Source organism: Saccostrea echinata, unplaced genomic scaffold (assembly GCF_033153115.1).
Source record: "Saccostrea echinata isolate AGI-Se365-2 ecotype Australia unplaced genomic scaffold, CSIRO_AGI_Sech_v1 ptg000022l, whole genome shotgun sequence".
Lineage (NCBI taxonomy): Eukaryota > Metazoa > Mollusca > Bivalvia > Ostreida > Ostreidae > Saccostrea > Saccostrea echinata.
In genome coordinates, this window is record NW_026889771.1 from 9,197,499 (window position 1) to 9,217,565 (window position 20,067).

Sequence of the window (20,067 nt, forward strand, 5' to 3'; positions counted from 1 at the left end):
GACATTCTTCATAATACTGGCATCTTCTCATTTAAGAATTATGTAGCTGAACAATCTGTCTGGGGATAAAGAAGATGTGGCCTCTGTTTATCAATTTTGCATTTGTTTGGTGTGAGATTAATACCTCATTGAAACTTTACTTTTTTCTCTCCTCTTCTGACATTAGACCCATCACAGGTAGATGAGCAGTCACAGACCATCATGTCTCTATCACCAGAGCCCCCATCAATGTTTGCAGATGCAAAACCACGTGAACTGAAAATTCAACACATGAACACCCCTAAAAACTTTCAACATATGGGCTCTCCTCAAAGCAATCAACCTGTTACTAGAGAAATAAAAATTGAGCACCACCCACCTTCACATGGTAGGGAAATCAAAATACAGAGAGCAACACCTCCGTCACATGGAAAAATCCACAATGTGGTCTCATCTCCACAAACTCCAACGTATGTCAAAGTGGATAGGATGGATGGCACACCTACCTCAGTGATCAACATTGAGAACAGAAGTCCAGGCACGGACTCAAAGCAACAGAGCTTCTCAAGTGAGGCAACTTTCAACCCTGCCCAAGGGGACACTGGTTCTTCTGCTAACTTGAATGCCTCAGAGAGTGCACACTCTCCAAGAAAAGTCCATGAAATTCCAATTCAGTATTCATTTACTCCTCCCAAACAAAGCAATTCTGCAGGTATGCCAACAAGTCATTCAACTCCAAAAGAACATCCTGTGAAAATTGAACAGTCTATTCCACATGAAAAGTTTGTTCATATTGAACAAGCGGCTCCACCAGAAGAGAAAGTGGAGGTGGAACGTCCTGTTCCAATACATCATTCATTCAGACAGGAACATCCAGTTGCTCCTGTTGAAAAGTCAGTTAAAAAACAGGTTCCAGTACAGCATTCATTCAAAACAGAGCAACCTGTTCCCATGGAGGAACCAATTGAGCCAATTGTGGCAAAGAAACCAGATCCCATTTCACAAATATTTAAAAAGGAACATCCACATGATATTTCCATGGAGTTGGAGTGTCCTTTGCCTGCAAAACTAAATCCATCTAGAGGTCACAATCTTCCTCTTGAAAATTCCGTTCCACTGACCATACAGACATCTTCTGTTCCAGAGACAAGGAATTCCATCACTGAAGAAACCAGGTCACATGACTCTGGAATAACCAGTCGTGGATCCTCTTGGCAGAGTGAAAACTTTGGGAAAGGGCAGACTGGCAATTACAGTCCTGGTTCTTATTCAACTTTACCTGTGAGGAAATCACAGCAGAAAGTTATAGCAGAGCCGGACTACGATGATGCAGAGTTTCATTCTTATTCATCTCATCCAGGTTTTAAGAAAAATGATGGACATAGAGGCTATGAAAGTGAGGCAGAATTTGGCAGGAGGGGGGACTTTCGATCAAAGTGGGCCCCAAATAAAATTCAGCAACCAATAAATGAGGGATATGCCACTGATATAGATTTTTTTGTGAGAGATAATCGTAACATTGGAAAAGCACCTGCAAAATCCACCACTAAGCCTTTCCAAGTAGGCAAAGGTCCTAAGCCATTTGAAAGAGACTACATGTCAGATTTAAATAACATAACCCAGGAACTGATGTCTGGGGTTGATGCCTACTTTGGTTCAAAAGGAAAACCTTCACAAAAACCTGCAGAAAAAGATGCAGGTTTTCCATCTCCCCAAAACAGTCAACAAGATGCATCTCTAAAGGACAGTCAGAATTTTTCTCCTCATAGAAACGACCAAAATATGACATCCCCCAGAGAATACCAAAGCCAGGACAACAGCTTAAGTAGCAGCTACAAAGATCCAGCTCCAGAACCAAAGCAGGTAGATTTAGGGAAAAAGATTGGAAGTTTATTTTCGAGTCCAACAAAGCCAGTGTTGGAGACCTCAGATAGTGAGAGCTACCCACGTTTACCAGTACCAGAGGGATTTGAAGACTCTGGGAGTGAAGCTGTGGTAGAGGACCTAGGGGACAAAGAAAGGATGGCAGCCCCCAGATTTGTACAACTAAAGGTTCACCATGAGGAAACCCCTCCCAGTACTCCTTACTGTGATAAACATGGTTCAGGTAGGAATGGTGTTCTTGTGCATGGAGTATGATCACGTTCAATAAACTTCCAAAACTACCTGCATGTGAACGATGCACAAGTGGACATGAACAAACTAACAGATAGTTCCAGAGTTCTGAGAAGCTCAGGAAGCATGGAAAATTACCTAACAAGATTGACCTCCCCTGAACCAGCATGAGGATCTAACTTGTATGAAACATAATATTGTTACCAATAAGACTTCTTTAATCACTTTATTTTTTTCATATGCACTATAGCTAATTTGATATTTGATTTTATTTTATCAATTTTTTTAGTTTGCACATAGAAGCCTTAAATTTTGATTCTTATTTTCAACTCATTTTATTTGTTTGGCATAATTTAAAAGTCTTGTTTCAGAATTACTTATTTTTCTCTTCGCAGTTGGGTTACCCATTCTTTAGTTGGCTTGTGTAGAAATTTATGAAGAGCTCCTACTGTATGTGTGCAAAATTTATGTTTTATCAGCATTTGTCCTGTATTAGGTCCTAGATGGAAGATACCCAAGAGCATGAAACTTGCAGTAGATTATAAGCTGTCATCATACTCTTTAGTTGATTAAGCTTTGGCAAGACTATTGCCACAATTATCATAATTTGACATTTCATTTCTGGTAGGTATTGATTCATTGCTGGATAAGTCAAGTATTATTTGGTCTGCTTTATATATATCCTTGGAAACTTTGATGCATCTTGTAGACCTTCTGATTTGGCAAGAGGAAATTGGGGCTTCATACATGAACAAGCCTTTGAGATGTTTTATGGAAGATGGGCTTTCTTTTGGGACTGGAGATCCAAATCTTGGACAAAACATTCAGATGTTGTCAATCAATAATTCTGACTGCAGACCATATTGTGGACATTATGACCACTTAATAACATTATGCATTTGCGGATATTTGTTCCTTCAGTTTCTTAAGCACATGTCCGAGTTCTTTGTGTAAAGTAAGTGTCACAAGTCCCTGTGGTCACTTTGTGGAAATGTATAAGTTTCTAAGACCATGGAAGTCTCTGTCATTATGTAAGTACATTAGTACTTTTGTATTTACGATTAGTATTGGAATCTTCCATTTTGTTTTCAGAGACTTTTCACAGCAATAATATTGAATGGAGATTTTTTGTTAGTGTCAGTGGTAATCAGAATGAAATTTTGAAGATTTAAACACAAGCTGTCACAGCTGTATCTAATATATAGGTCTGTTAAAATGCTGAATGATTATTTATCGGCAGATCTGGTGTAGCATTCAGTCAGGAATTGGTTGGTATTTCCCTTTGATGAAAAAAAAAAGGATGAATGGATAAAAAAAGTTGTAAATTTAGATAGGTCATGGTTAAAAAACCTGAGATGAGATAAACAATTTGGTTCATGGATAAATTACGCTTAAGGTGATAAGATACAAAGTAAGGTTCATTGAGAGGCACCCTTCCTCTTAAGTAAGAAATCAACTTCCTCTTTTGATTAAAGCAGAAGATCTTGCAGTCTTCTTTTTTTTCCCCTTCAATCGATAATCAAAGGGTGATTAACTTTTCCGCACATTGCAGTGCTAAGAATTAAGATTTGTTTTAGGCCAGGTGTAGATTTTTAGGGGGGCTTCACTGTATTTTTAGTTCAGAAGGTAGTTCATTGACATACCAGTAGCAATTGTGTATTCTTTTCAGTGGTTAGTTTAGATGCATTTTCTAGGTTTGACAAAAAGCATTTGTGAATCCTTCACTTCATAGATAAAAGCAGTATGCTATTTTCTTCCTGCAGTACAAAGGGGGATCCAGTTAAATGTCTATCTCGGGGTTGCAGAACTTTTATGATTTCCTCTTTGGCAAATCCATCCTGCATTGTCTCTAGTGTCTTAAGCACAGTCTGTAGATAAGAGTATTATTTTTTTGTGGGTTTCCAAAGATAACTGTAGAGGAGTCAGTGATTAATTAATTCTTTACATATCTTTGTATGGAATGTTAAGATTGTGACCTCCAATTAATGAAATGTAATCTTTTTTTTCTTGTTTTGTTTCTATCAGTGGATGAGCACAGAGATGATTATCTACAGCAGCCAAAGCAGTTCAGTAACCTAGGTGAGTGACATGCAATGATGGAAGATTCTGTAAATTCAATTAATTTAGAAAAGTGACCAATTGAAAACTGAAATAAATGTTTATAGGTTCTTGTATACCTCAAATTTATTGAGAATGTTGAAAAATTTCCTCTGACCAATAACTAATTGGATACTTTAGGATCTCTATAAAGAAGTGGGTAGATATTAACAGTATAATTATAACACATACCATTCAAAAGTTTAGTGTTGCTAGATACTTATGCAGACCAAAAAAAGTGGTGGTAATAAAAATTTCATATTTTTTTTCTCAAAACACAGAAAATAAAGCATTGTTTAAATTACAGTTAAACTTTGGTATCTTTAACACCAGTGTCTCAAATATGGATATGTCCAAATGGAATGGGAAGTCCCTACCACTCTTTCTGTATGTATTCTAACCTATTTCTTGAATCCTTGGGTATCTCGGTTTTTTTCTCAGTGCCATTGAGTTTGAGATAACAAGGTTTGACTGTATTTATATGATATTGATTTATTTAGCACATGTTAGTAATTTGTCAGTGTGCAATTAAAGAAGACAAATTCGAACAAGTTTAATGTCATGTTAGTTTTAGGAGGGAGTCCTTTTGTATCTTGTTCTTTCACAAGCTTCATTTTATAGGTGTTTGCGGATTAGAATAATATTCTGCTCTATCATGGAATTGTAGGATATCACAGTCCTTTTTCTGTAAATGCTGACTGTTTCCTTTTAAATGATGATACATGAAGGCAATGTAACCTATAATTTCCACTGTGAAGTTGGATGCAAGACACCATAGGTTTAGCTGCATGTATGTTAAATGCGGTGCACTGCAGTCTTGCAGTAGATAAGATTTATGAGCCTTTCATGAGTTAGACTGTGCGGTGGTGGATCAATAGTTTAAGGAGGTGTTGTGAGACCAGATGTTGCCTCTCCATTGCTGGCCACTAACCTGCTACGAATCTTCATTGATCAAAAAATTGATTATCCAATCAGGGGACCCCGTTTCAACCGATAGGTCACTCACAGTTTCAATTTCACCTTAACTGGGTGTACTGTGTTAAATTTGATCGTATTTTGGATTTTAAATGTTTATTCATTGTTTCCTGAGTGTAATTAGAGGATATTGATTTCTTATTGCATGCTTTATATGGACTCATTGTGGGATGCTGAATGGCTGAATGGGGCCCATCACTAGCATAGAGGATTAAGATTTGACACCATTCATGGATTGAGCAGAATGCTTTTGTTTATTTCAAAGGGATATGGGAATTTTTGTTACTGCTATAATATTGACAGAGTCAAACAAAACTTCTGCACCAACGGTTGGTGTCTATATTTGAAGTAGATGATCATTTATAATGATTGGATTGGAGATAGATTTTCCTCTGGCATGTTAAAGGTGTCACTGGCGTTCTATGGTGGATTTAATGTAATCCCCTCCAATTTGTCTGTTCAAAATTGGTTTGGGGGGATTTTTATGTGTGTTTAAATTGACAGAATGAAAAGAAACCTATAATTTGTAGCACAATTCTGTATACAAAGGTATTAATGTATTTTGTAGTTGTACTATTCTCTAGGCAAGATCTAAACTTATGTGGCCAATGTCACGAAATCAAAGACATTTATATAATAACTGCAGATGTAAAACAAATTATAACTGAACATATATTTATTTAATATTTCAGCAATAATATGTTCTGAGAATGAAAAAAAAATAGTTATAACTACAATTAGATGCAGTCATTCTCATTTCCAACCTTATTGAAGCAGTGCCATTTACAGTAAAACATGCATCTAGGGAACATGCTTATAATTATGCTTACAGTGAAGTGATTTTCATTCCCCATGGTTTTAAAAGTGTTGTGAGCTTAAGGATGTAATGAATTGCGTTTATAACGAAACAAAATTGTCCATCCCTGGCACTTGGCTATAAGCATGTGTTCTACCCTATATCTGTATTTGCTAAATTATGTGTTTTAAGTGTATCTCTGTATTTATTTCAGATAAACCAGAACCATTGTCGTACTTTGAACAGCAGAAAACTAGATCCCCCAAGTCCCCTACCTCTCCTCTAGTAAAGAGTACCCCTTCTATCTGGAAACCAGGACAGGGCCCCTCCCTGGTCAAGAAGGAGTATAAGCCAGTGCGACTGGACACCTCACCCAAACCAGACAAACGGTTCAACCAAAAGGTTAGGCACCACAAAATATACAAAGGACTATACATACACATCTTATCACTGCTGGCCAGGTTCTCCTCAGCTGTCATGCTTCCAGGTTCAATATCTTTATTATATGTTATATGAACTATGTTGAGCAGCTGAGAGAATATTGACCCTGAATTACTTGTTAGCAGTATAGCCATGATCTTAGGTCATACATGAAAACATACAATAAATCATATTCTGTTTTGCCATAGATATGAATGTTGATATCTCCAATACCATGGATTGTCATAATATCAATATCTTGAACTCTCAGGTATCTTGGTTTTTTTCTCAGTCCCATTGAGTTTGAGGTAACAAGGTTTGACTGTATAAAGAAATATCCATCAAACATGTCTTTCAAAACAATTGAGAATATATTGCAAGTTTTGAAATGTTGTACTAATTTTCCACATAAATAAACAAATTTTTGAAGTGATACCATGGAGAAATTTGAGATTGTTCCAAAAGTATAAATGAAATGAGTAATACATAGTGTTTCAAATACATGTATGAAATGAGTAATGCTAATTAATCTGCATTAATACCATGGACTAAGCTTTTAACTTCTGGGTATTTTTACTGCTGATCAGCAACTGCACTGCAGTATTTCTTAGCCATTTTCTGGGTATTAGGAAAATTACATTTAGAACATACATGTTTAAGTTAATGTGCCTTTTGTGAAATTCTGTGCAATGCAACATAATATTTAGATTTGAGGAAGTTAAAAAAGTTCATAAACTGTGCAGTGAGTTAGAAGAATACAATTTTCATTGTAAAACAAATGGTTTGTAGAAGGAAGAGCAGCAAATAATCCCCCCACCTGCAGAGGAGAGCTTCACCAGTCGTTCTGCAGCAGATGATGACAGCAGTATGACAGACAGTGTGCTGTCAGGTCACTCTTATGGGGCTCCAACCTTCACCACTGCCTCCCCTACCATTAGCACAGACACTGCCCCATCCAACACCCTAGCCCAGCATAGCCACATGAATGGAGGCAGGGACAGGGACATGGATGGCCTTCACTACCATCAAGAGGAACCCAGTGTCAGTCGATTGCCTTCTACCCAAAGTCCCTATGTGACACTGCTGCAGAAAAACAGAGGTAAATAGCACACAATTGCTTTGCTCTTTGATTTTAGTTCAGGTTTTGATTTTTCACAGCCAGCCCCATTGCTGGTCAATTTTTATTGAAAATGAACAAAAAAAAACTTCCACAATCAGTATTTGTTTTGAAAGGACAGTGTCAGTGTCTGATGCTATCTTTACACGAGGATTTTGGTGATATAAGGGAACAAACCAGAAGGGGATTATAGCCAGCCCTCATCAGTCTGATGATCTGTCTGAGACACATTAGAGACAGTTTTGACATTTCATCAATTTCTCAAGGTTGATTGGTTGTGACATACCTTGTGCTTGCTGTAGGGTGTTTGTAAATATACTTGACATAGTCATCTAAATCTGGAAGTCATCAACATTGCTAATGATCCATAAAATGTTCCCCAAAATTTGTTTTATTCATTATAAAAGTGCAGATGTTTTTTTATCCAGTAAAGATAAAGCCTCCAATGTCTGTCATTTTAATTGAAAAAAAAACAAAGACAATGTATATGTATGTATGATGAGCATAGCTAATAATCTAGTAAGAAATACGTTCTAGTGCGGATTTAAACCATTTAAAGGCCCCTGCAGGCCAAGATAAGACTAGAACAGAAGTGTACAAACATTTGTTTATTCTGTAAATGCCCGGGGTTCTACGTTAATATTATTACCAATTGTTACACATACCCACAAACCCAAAGGTAGCGCGATAACCTAGAGTGGTTTTTGGCACCACTTAAAAACAACTCGAAAAAAATTAATAAAGAGGCTCTTTACCTCTGTATTGATTTGTTTAAAACCCACGACTCAAACGGGATTTGGGTGTTCTGTGTACAGAGGAATAAATAAAGAATTATTTATTATGATTGAAAGTTTTGCACTATTTTGATACTAAACAACGTGGATATTATTGACAAGTGGTGAAAGTGTAGCTTTTGACTCCCACCGGTGTATGTCTCCGCTGAACCGTGACTTGATAGATCAGGCACTGTCTCTTGTCATTTTCGTCCCTATGCATTACACCTTTCCAGATTTTCACTGTGTTGGAATGTTAATTAGGACTTACACTGACTGCTGGTGTGTAAAGTTTTCCTAATTACTTTTTTCAGTTAATTTTTGTGTATACCACCTAAGACTTTTGGAATTACAGTTTTGTTTTATTTTTTGAGTGATTCACTTTTAATATTTTTGGACATCTGGTTGTTTTTTGCATGATGGTGTGATTATTTCAGAGAATGGCTTTGAGGATTTGATCTCAGAACAACCACCTGTCATTGTGACCCAGGGTAAGAAGGGACAAGGATTGCTGCTTCATTTTTCATTTTATTTTAAAATTCATTTTTTTGCACAGCAACAGAGAGCTCTTTGGGCTGCTATTTTATATATACTGTAATGTTACGTGTTCATACACCTTCACACAAGTTTGTACCTTAGTCCTAGGCTTCATACGTGAACACTGAAAAATATCAATTAGTTTACTAAATAAGGAATATCTGACGTTCATGCATGCTTGCAAGTGGTTCGAATGGCTAAATATTTTATTCATATTTTTTATTTGTTTAGTGAGTTGTCAAGTTTTTGAGTAGATAAATTGCACTAATTATACAATAGAACTTATGCACATTGAGTCATGATAGAAGCAATAGGTGCATGTCCCTTATGCAGATTTTATTTTACTCATTAATTCATCATTAAAGAATTACAGTTTTCTTCCTATATATAAGGAATCCTGAATTGTAAATAGCATACATTTCTGCACCAGGAACTTCTCAAAATTACCCAGTGTTGTTTACCTTGCCTAGAAATTTTCTCTTATGTTCCAGTTCAAAGTTGATGGAGTTGTCAAAAGAGAATTTATATTTAAAAATACATTTATAAAGGAAAATAATTGATTTTTCATCTAATAATTGTGAGGTTTTAAATATGTAATTGCCTCTGAGAAAAGAAGTGCTGAAAGGTACTCTTAAAAGAATATTGAATTTATTCAGGCACATTAAATGATGTGTTTGAAATCTCTATCACGAATTCTTTGATATCTTTTTGAGAATTCTTTTATACAAAGCCCTTGGATCTTAATGTTTATGAAATGGAAATACACAAAAGTTCCAACCATTTCTCTGTCTGGCCTTCATGCACATTTACTCAATACTAAAGTATTGATAACTGCAATAGTAAATTGTTTGTATATAATCAAGCATTGAATGGAAAAGTTGACATGGGGTGAGGGATTGGTGGCAGGGGGGATTAATTTGGCTGTGTGCAAATGTTGACTTTCATTATGAGTGAATTGATTGTGGCTATGTGTTTCTGGTAACATAAAGAATGCCTAAACTTCTAAAGTTATAACAATATTTGACATTCTTGTGTAAATGACTCTTGACTACTAATAACTGACTCCTGAGTGTTGCATGAATTTTACAAAAATACTTGAATCATTTGAGAAAGTATTAGGTCATTATATAAGTGATAGATTAGTGTCATTTTATGAAATGATAATCAAGGAAAGAAGAAATGAATAGTGAAATTTAGCACATCAAGTACCCAGCTTTTGCACATAGTATTACTGCATGCATGCAATCTATTGTAGAGAAAATTAATGAGAAAAGTAACTAAGGCCACGCCAATTTGTAAAATAGTTCTTCGGATTTTCAAAAATAAAAAGTGAGGCGAGCGAGCGAAATAATTTTACAAATATTATTTTTCATTTCGGGTTTCAAAATTATAAGGCGAGCGAATATAATTAATATAGGTGGCAAAATTTTCTAAGTTCTCCTCTTTTTCCTATTATTTTTTTCTGGGAGAGAAAACGTTTTCTATGTACTCATAAGATGTGAAAACGCGTCTTTCTTTTGTTTCTCGTAACATTGCAATTTAGAGGTAGTTTCATTTCTACAAATTTTCTGTTTAATTCTTTGCAAATTGTTAAGGTCAGGTCAGGTTTCAAAATCACAATTGCATCGCTTCTTGAATTTTCTTTAATTTTTATTGAACAAATACGGTCAATATTTACTTAACCTTGTGTGTATTTTTCATATGTTGATGATATTCTCTTTATTGTTTCATCAAACAAAGCTTCAAACGTCTCCTATGCTTCCATTTCTATTGCTGTGTATGGAACTACTTTGTGCCCATTGTTTTTAACTATAGTACACAGGGGTGTGCAATAAAAAAAATTAAGTAAGTCAATCAAAGTTACTAGCCCCAAGTAAAAAGTTACTAGCCCAAATAGAGGGGCAAAAATTAAAATAAATACTTATTAATGTTGAGAAGAAATTAATTGCTGAAAAAGTCAGGGTACTGAGGTCATTCTTTTTAAAATTAAAGTTAAAAGTTCTCACTATCAATATAAATCATGTATGAATTATTATGAAAGAAAATTAAAATGAATTTAAATAAATTATCTTTCCTTTTTCTGATCATTGCACTAGCTCATTTAGAATGAAATTAAATTCATTTTGTTTTCATCTTAAATCATTGAATACACTAGAAATATATTTTATGTAAGTCACAAAACACTTATTTTTCAGTTGATTGAGTGATCGTAAATAATTTAATGAGATATCTGCATGTATTTACCATAAATGGAGGAATAGAGGAAATTCGGATTAGGAAAAAAATGATCGTTTTTGGAAGTAAATAGTCAGATAGAACTGTAAAACAGATAAGATTATGGAGATTTATTGACAGTCGGAGCATGTTGTCTGGAAAATTTTAACTGGTTGGGAATTTTATAGCAAAAAAAATGAGTGAAAATACCGATTGTGCTTGTCATGTATTGCGTGTGTAGTTAATTTTTTTACTAGCCCGACGGGCTTCCTCCTTGCAGAAAACCACTAGCCCGACCCGCAAAAATGGTAGCCCCGAGATCGGGAGATGCTAAATGCTCACCCCTGGTACATACGAACAGTTACACAGGCATCGTGCAAAACTTCACAAACTGTTACAAACATTCTAAATCCCGTGCTTCTGTCAAACAACTTTCCAAGTCTTTTGTGCGTTTTGTGTAAAAAGTCGCGAAAAAAAATTGTATACGGATATTTTTGGACGCGCGCGCAGATTTTTTTTATATTATTATAATTTAGATTTGTTGTAAATAGAAGCGGCGAATCCGACGAACTATATTAGAAATTGGAATGGCCTAAATTACAAATTGTGATGTACCTGTATTGAAATTAAAGCTATATGGTTACTTAAGTTTAGTGAAAGTTAAATCATTGAAAAATAAGAAATTTTTATTGCCTTTTTATTGTGGAATGCTTTAAAAAAAGTTCATTAACATAACTGTCACAAATAGGTTACATTTCTAAAACATTATCAGATAGTTACAAGTTATTTTTATTTCTGAGATGACATAAATGTGTGTATTTGGTGCTTTAATGACTGCATACCTGTCCATGACATGAAGGGGGCACCTGTCAGTTGATAAACTGATGGACCCAGACAGATAGAGATCCAGTCAAGCTGGACCCCTCACTGCAGCCTGGTTAGTCAGGCATAACATGTAAATGACCAGGAAAAAACTTCATTCACGACACTGTAATCTTACTCCGGTCACACACTTTAGTACACACATTCCAGGGTCTGAAGTAATGCATTGTGCCCTCAGGGGGGGAGAGAGAAAGATAGAAAGATGTGTGATGGTTTTCCTTGATAACTTTTGACTTCAGTTAACTTTTTTTTTCATCAAATGACAAATGATGTTTTTGAAAAGTAGTTGTGTAGCTACAAGCTATTGTGCTGTGTTGTATATTTTCTATTTGAACAAAAACTTGTGAAGGATCATAGCACTTCTGAAAATTTTCAGTATTATTTAGGTTCAGACATTCCTTTATTAATATTTTTTCAATAGAGAGGCATTGGTGACACCATTTCTTTGATTTTTTTTTTTTCAGAGGGGCAAATTCCTAAAGGTGCAATATATATCTCGGAGCAAAGCTCAATAAACGGAGGTGTGAAAACCACTGATACATACTATGCAATGCCTTCTAAAGAGGAAATCACAGACTCTGAAATAGTGGAGAGAAAACCAAAGAAATATGATGGAATTGGACCAGTTGATGAAAAAGGAATGCCACTAGCATTTAGAATGGTATGGTTTTTATTTTTATAGAAGAACTGTATAATAACTGTTTAATTATCCTCATTAGTGATACTTCGCTATATCCGTAATTTATTATATCTGTATAATGAATTCATTAAAATGTATATAGTGAATTAGCATTATACATTTTTTTTCTTCAAGTATGACTACCGAGTATTTTCAAAGATGTATTAAATAAAAAAAACTTAATTGAGGTACAAACGTTTCCAGATAATATAAATACTGACTAAAACAATGCCACTTCAATTTTTCATATTTTGAAATCTGAGAAATTCGTCATAAACGATGTAAATTTTGTTATTTTTAATCTCTACGGGACATGAAATCAGTTCACAATATCTGTAAATTCATTTTATCAAAGTCTGTTAAAACCCTAAAATTTTACAAAGAAAAGTTAAGAATTTTGCTGGGATCCGAAAAAGTTTCACAATATCCATAAATTTGCTATATCCATTGTTCACACTAACCAAGTTTTACCATAATAAGCTATCCAATATAATAAGCAATAATAACATCAAAGCCTCATATTAAGCCATAGATACTTACAGATACCTAAAACCACTCAATTATATGTCAGGACTACACTGCATTATCTGTGGAGCCAAAAATATGCAAAATTATCAATGGTAGATTAATGAATTAATGTTAAAATTAACCAAGTAGATGCTTTAATGCATGGAATGCCACTTGCTCTTAGAATCTTATAATATAGCCCTTGTGGTCTGGATAGCATTAAACCAGAGAGATCATGAGGTATAGATCTAATCAACCAAATTCTTGAGGTCTTCATCTGTATCATCCAAGCTAAGAAACAAGGGATTGGGAATATGTGTCAGTTAGATTGCTGAACAGAAAAGAAATCTGATTTAAAAAGTTAAATTAATGATAAGAATTTCTTCAAATTATTTATATGACCTAGAAGATAAGATATTTTGTTTTCTGAATTCAGGTCAGCAGTAAAGATAATCATGTATTAGTTAATTTTGATTGATATGGTTTTCTATCAGGGTTTTTTAGCTGTAAACCAAAAATGCTAGTCATTGACTCTCTTAATAAAAAAATGATAGATCACAACATTCTTGGCTGTTTAAGGGGGCAAGTAGTATGACCTGCTGGATTTATCAAAAGAGAGAACTTGTACGTTCCATAGTAGTGTCACAATATTTGTGGATTGAGTATACTTGATCCATTTCTTTTTGTTTGAATATAATACTTAATCCATAGATTATGACATAAATGTACCGATCTGTGTATTCTTTTATCTAAGACTACAATAAGTTATAATTTCTGAAATGTGGTTGTAAATTGGGTCAGAAATTAAAGAATTGGAAAAAATATTTGTTTGACTGCACAATAATGGGTTGGTGGGAATCAAGCATAGTCTTAAGAATTTAGTTTTGTGAAATTAAAAATCAAATTAAACACCTGGAAATAAAAAAATCTTTACGTTGTTGTTTACATTTTGGAACCCCTATTGAATAAAAAAAAATTCTCTGTTTGAATAAGAAGTCCTATCTAAATGGTGATAGAATTATCCTTTTTTGTCCCGAATGTCTCTTTATAATTTTGATAAAGGTCACCAGTTTGTTTAAGTCCACCCCCATTGAATTTTAGACAAAGATGTAAATGGCCATTATCCAAAGGAGATTAAAGCCACTGATATCATTGATAAAAAACGTCCTTATGATTTGAATTTTATGTTGAAATCAATGATTGCAGTCCTGGTATTTTAAGTCTTTAGTAACAAATCACTGTATCATGGCATCATCTTTGAAACCGGAGATAATAATTAGGACGTTTAGTATTCTTGTCCATTGTTCGACATACCAGTAATTAAGGTGCTTCAGTAAAAATATGTACCAATTTGCAAAATTTAATCTAAATAGAATTAGATCTTAATGATGAAGTCCTAAGCAATTCTTTGCCAATAATTCGTACATCTTTTTTATTTTTCTAAAATAAAAATTATGAAAAACTATTATTACCCATAATTTTATAAATCATTAATCAAGTTCAGTACATTTGATAAGTTATGCAGAGGGGCTTAAATGCAGAATATTTTGTTTATTGTATGAAACTGTGGAACAAATATTCCTGTCTAAAGATATGGATCACTTTGTTAAGAAAAAGAACAAGTGTGACATGAACAAATTAAATACAGTACAAAGTACATTTGATAAGTTATGCAGATGGGCTTAAAATGCAGATGATTTGGTTAATTGCATTATTGTCTTACAAAAATTTCTGTCTATAAAAGACATGAAGCATTTTGTTCACTTGTTCAGAATATGAAAAAGCTTAATTGACATGAAAAAAATTAAATAAATCCTGATGGAAAATGGTTTTGTGTTTAGTCTAGGGACTAAATCTTTTTTTGATTCATATTTTCTGTCCTGACCAGATTTTACTGTAAATGTGAATATTTATGTGTGTTGTTAATTATTTCATGTGGGGGTTACTTTTATTTGGAATTTTATTAACTTGATATTTGTTTTTCTACAGAATGTGGATGAAGAGAAGCAACATGACTGGTACAAACAAATGTTCAAAAGTCTTCACAAGACCGGCAAAAAAGAAGGTAACTATCCCTAAACAAGGACAAAATCTCAAACTAAGCTTTTTTTTAAATATGAATGTACAAGTAAACAATATTCCAGTTTTCAACTGCAACATGACACTGGAACCCACTTTGGTTAACCTGGCTAATATTATGATTTAGAAATGTTGACGTGTTAAATATTGTAAAATTCAGTGTAAATTATCTGTTTTTGATGCATGTTTGAGAAGTAGAAAATAAACCCTATTGTGCGACTAATCCCTCTGAAAAAGATATAGATGTTGTCAGGTGTCAGTATTTGGATTATCAGTACATAGTTATACAACGTATGTGATGTGACTATCTAGCATGTTTTATGACCTCATTTGTAATGGATGCTTCATGAATTATCCAGGTAGATGGAATTTCAGAGTAATTTAACACTTACGAAATGCAGGTATCATATTTGCACAATATTTATACAAATTACAGGAACTATGAATAAATTACGATCAGTTTACACAAACATGAGAAGTAAAAGTAGTAGGTGTTTATAGTTTTTATACGTTTGATATTTCATGTAAACTAAGAAGATCACTAAAGTTGACTGAAAAAAAAATTATCCTGTTTTGCCTGTAGTCACACTAAAATAGGGAACAGAGTAGAAGTGAACCTAATTAAGAGCTCCCTGAAGTAAAATGACCAAAAAAAAAGTTATTCATGACAAATATAAATGCAAAGCATAAACGTTTTTGAACCATTTTCATTTGAGGATAAAAGTCTTCCAGTTCAATGAAATGTAAATAATATTTTGTTTTTGGGTTAAGCTGCTCATATGCCTATGTTTATTTAGTTGCCTAACATGGGTCTTCTGAAATAATTGTTTTCTAAGGGTCTTATGGACTTATTCTGTCAGTAAATGTTTGATTAAGTTAAAAAAAAAAATTCTTAGGATGAAGGTTCCCCATTGTTCACTGCTGGAAGCACCCATTGTTTCTTTACATGTATTTTGAGGAGGGTCTGTCAACAATCCAAGAACTTGGTTGTGTGATACAATTTTGGAATTGCAAAGGAAGACAAAACAGTCGCGTACTTTTTGATATGTATGTTGGAATTTATTGATAGGTGGTATTCTTGTGTAGTAGGCCAACATTCTTGTAATAAATTTTAGAGAATCAAGAATTTAACAGTACATGTAACATACACCTTCATTTATGATATTTCAGACCATGTGGACACAAGCTGGATCAAAGTATCTAGTACTAGATCTGGTAGCGTATTTCATATAAAAAAAAAATCAGTATCATATTTATATAACAGAAAACGTCTTTGTAGTAAATCATGGTAGCTAGAACTTTTACTGTTATAAATTTGTTGTATGTAATCACACAACTTTTTTTTTTTTGGTTGAGTTTGTTGAAAGAAGCTGCAAACAAGAGCTTTTTTGTTTTTATTGAAGACAGTGCTTTAGATTTAGAAGGGTGGAAGAAAAGGCTTTTTAAGAAGAAGGGAGATAAAAATAAAGCCATATTTAGTAGAAGTAGTCAAACAAATAAGGGACTATTCATTCATTGGGCGATCATTTAAAGTGTTATAGTGAACAAACTTGTTAACACAGTACCCATAATTTCTTTCTGTTTCTTTTATAATTGGATACAAGGTTGTAGAAGTTTCATCCTTCTTTAAAACTAATTAGATTTAGTTTTGGAAACTTAGGATATGACAAATAGCACAATTGAAGGTATAGTGACCTATTTTAGAGATTTTAGATATTAATAACTGGCTTATAAGTAGGAATAGAATGGGGTTCATTTATTTTTAAGAGTGGTGAACATTTAGTTGACATGTTTCTTTCAGATCTTGAAGAGTTTGCTAGACTATTGGATTGTCTTTTTCAAGATGAAGGTTGATATGAAATTGAATTTCTTTTTTTTTTCCTTGCACAGTTCCTGCATCCCAGAAAGAACATTTTTGACATTTGTTTACCAAATTTTTCATTTGGGCTGATGGAAATGAAATTACCTTAAGCCATTCACAAAAGCTATATCAATCAAGCTTTCTCTTGCAATTATTTTAGTAATGGCATGTTGAAGGTGAAACAAAACTAGCATGTTCATCTTGTTAATTAATACTGATTCAAGTTAATTTGGAATTGAGTTGTTACTTATTTCACAAGAAAGTAAGGATTTTTTTCCCCAGTAAAATTTTGCCTACATTAATTGAATAGATACACACATTGCAGATTTGGAACCTAAGGGTATATAATCTTAACTATTAGCTCTGAAGTGTTTTATAAAAAGCTTTTTATCTTTCACTTGGCCTCTTTAAAATCTGATGGCATTACACCTACTTACCATTGATAAGAGTTTACAGTGTGTACAAAGACCTTTGAATAGGACACTTTTTACTCGAAATAGGATTAATGACAATATTGTAATCCATGTTTTAAATGTCTTTAACATGCCTTAATCACATTCTAAATATGTAAAAATGTGGGTCATTCCCTTTTTATATTGACATACCTTTTATCTCAGTAAATTTAAGAGAACTTTCTCAGCTTTTGCATTTTCAGAATATTAGACAATTTTTAGGTTGCTGTATTGCCATGCTTTAAATATTTCTGTTTGGAAAAAAAACCCTGCATTTTTTTTTCTTTCTAACTCCAATACTTAGTAAATTGACTGTCTGTTTGTGTAAGTGCATTATGTAATAGTTTTGAATCACTGCATGTCTAATGAATTGATGGAACTTTTTTGTCCTAACAGCATCTGTTTAAATGTCATTTTACACAATTTGCATGACATGTCTGACTTTGAACCCTGTCAGTGTCATTTTAACAATGTGAGCATTTCAATTTGATTTTTATTTTCCTCCCATGCTTTCTGAAGTCAAAAATATTTTTGGATCTGGTGAGAATTTTTAGTTTTATGATGTATTTATTTGTTAATTTTTCAGTTTTCTTATTCGAATGCCTGTAGTAGAATATTAAAATGATCTTGAGAGAAAAAAACATCTTATATGCAATTTTGTTGCTGAAGCAATGTAGTAAAATCATTACATTAATTTAATGAATATTAAAAGCTGTATTTTTTTCTTTTTCAAGATTCAAACACCTATACACCAACCTACAAGTTTCCAGTGGAAAAGGAAACGCCAAAGCCAAAAGGTAAATGAACTTGCTACCTGGAATATCTAGTTTACCCGTGTGATGCTAGACATCCCAATATACCGATACCTGTAGTACATTGTATACATATCAGAGTTTAATGTTGCCTTGTACAAGTATTTTGTTAATGCTAATGACCTTTAAATGGATTGGGTTTTGTGTTTGCAAAAAACAATGAACTTTTATTGCATTATCAATCATACTGTTTCTAACAAGCAACTAGAGTGTTTGAATATTGACTTTTTATTAGATTGAATCATTCTATACAAAACTACTCTAAATGGAAGATCATTACAAATCATTGTAAACAATGAAGGAAAAGAGACAAAGAATTTCAAATATTTGATGAATTCATATGAGGAACATCAGCATGATTTAAACTGAGAGTTCTTGATCATCATTATATTTCATAAGAGATTGAGGTGTCTTCCTTTTGTTTGAGTTCCCCCCTTGCCTGTATTTTTTAATTCACTTGTTTTCAGTCTTTGTTTTATGCCCCATGCTTGTCATGTTTCATTATTGTTGCATGATACCATTTACCTACAAATTATTTTAGATCCAGAACCCACTAGTCCTAAACTTGTTGTAAAAGAGGAAACAATTACTAGTAAGTTATAATGCATGATGTAATTCATGTATATTGACAGAATACTAACATTTTAAGAAAGTAAAGTCAACAAACTAATCTAGACATACATCATACATGAAGACATTTATAGATACATGGTAAGTAGGTAATTTTCATACACATAGGTCTTAGGGAAATTTATTTCCATATATAATCTTTTTCCAGTTAGATATTGCCTTCTTGATAATTTAAATTCACCTTCTTTTTTTTTTTTTTTGGTTTGCTTACATTTTGTGAGTCACTTTAAAACTAGACTCACTTCCTCGCACTAATATGCACCTCATTTAAGTAGCAACATAGCTTTGAACCAGTTTTAATATGGGGTATACTTTTTTTAAAGCATGCAAGGTAAAAAAATATCTTGGTATTCAACATTTTCAGCATACAGTAATTTTAGTGACTATAAAGCCAGGTGTTTTCAGAGTCATATGGACTCCACTTTACCATTCAAATAGACAAGAATGCACTCTTATTTCATCCTAAAGTAATGGAAAACACAAATGCACATTTTAAATGATCATGTACTGCATAGCGTTAATGTCTAGCTGTTCTCATTTGTACATTATGCTAATAGGGTTTTGTGGTTATGCTGTATAAAATAATTTCTTGTATCCATTAATCTTAACATTAAATGACACGGAAATTAAAATACTTATCAGTGAGTGCAAATTCTCAATAATTTTAGTTTTCCAATTTTATATAATGGCGATTTTTAGATTTCTGTACACAGAAAAGGAAAAATTTAAGATGTGTGTAATCATGAGTAATGTTTTTATTCCTTTATTAAAGAAGAGAATCCTTACCGCCCAAGTTATGAACTCCCATCCAAATTCACAAGCTCTGCCACCTTACCAAAGTCATCAACACCACCAGCAAAGTCTCCATCTGTAGCTGAAGCCAAGAAATCATTTGAGCAAAAGAGGGACACATTTTCTGGGAAACCTAAACATGGTGAATATTACAGTATTAACTGCTCCCTAGCTAGTCACATTCTCAATAATGATATATCATATGTTTGGAAAAAAAATATTCTGGAGAGTCTGTTTTATTTTTATTTACTGAAGTTTTTTTTTTAGTTTTGTTTTGTTTTGTTTTGTTTTTTGGTTTTGTTTTGTTTTTGTTTATAAAACTTGCATTTTCTACAATATCTGATATATTT

At 33.4% G+C, this 20,067-nt stretch overlaps 2 protein-coding genes across 7 annotated transcripts in view; one reads left to right on the top strand and one right to left on the bottom strand.

The window, feature by feature from the left end:
* LOC133190361 (uncharacterized) overlaps positions 1 to 20,067 on the top strand; it is a 231,401-nt gene that overhangs the window by 184,606 nt on the left and 26,728 nt on the right. For all 6 annotated transcript variants that reach the window (XM_061325940.1, XM_061325942.1, XM_061325941.1 and 3 more), the window contains 11 exons: positions 167 to 2,086; positions 4,120 to 4,173; positions 6,177 to 6,364; positions 7,172 to 7,481; positions 8,710 to 8,763; positions 12,370 to 12,566; positions 15,081 to 15,156; positions 16,972 to 17,019; positions 18,218 to 18,280; positions 18,837 to 18,887; positions 19,698 to 19,859. In XM_061325940.1, the coding sequence (XP_061181924.1) occupies positions 167 to 2,086; positions 4,120 to 4,173; positions 6,177 to 6,364; positions 7,172 to 7,481; positions 8,710 to 8,763; positions 12,370 to 12,566; positions 15,081 to 15,156; positions 16,972 to 17,019; positions 18,218 to 18,280; positions 18,837 to 18,887; positions 19,698 to 19,859 (3,123 nt within the window). The remainder of the gene's footprint in view (positions 1 to 166; positions 2,087 to 4,119; positions 4,174 to 6,176; positions 6,365 to 7,171; positions 7,482 to 8,709; positions 8,764 to 12,369; positions 12,567 to 15,080; positions 15,157 to 16,971; positions 17,020 to 18,217; positions 18,281 to 18,836; positions 18,888 to 19,697; positions 19,860 to 20,067) is intronic.
* Positions 1 to 20,067, bottom strand: part of LOC133190369 (RNA binding protein fox-1 homolog 2-like) — a 443,535-nt gene that overhangs the window by 99,805 nt on the left and 323,663 nt on the right. The window lies entirely within an intron of this gene.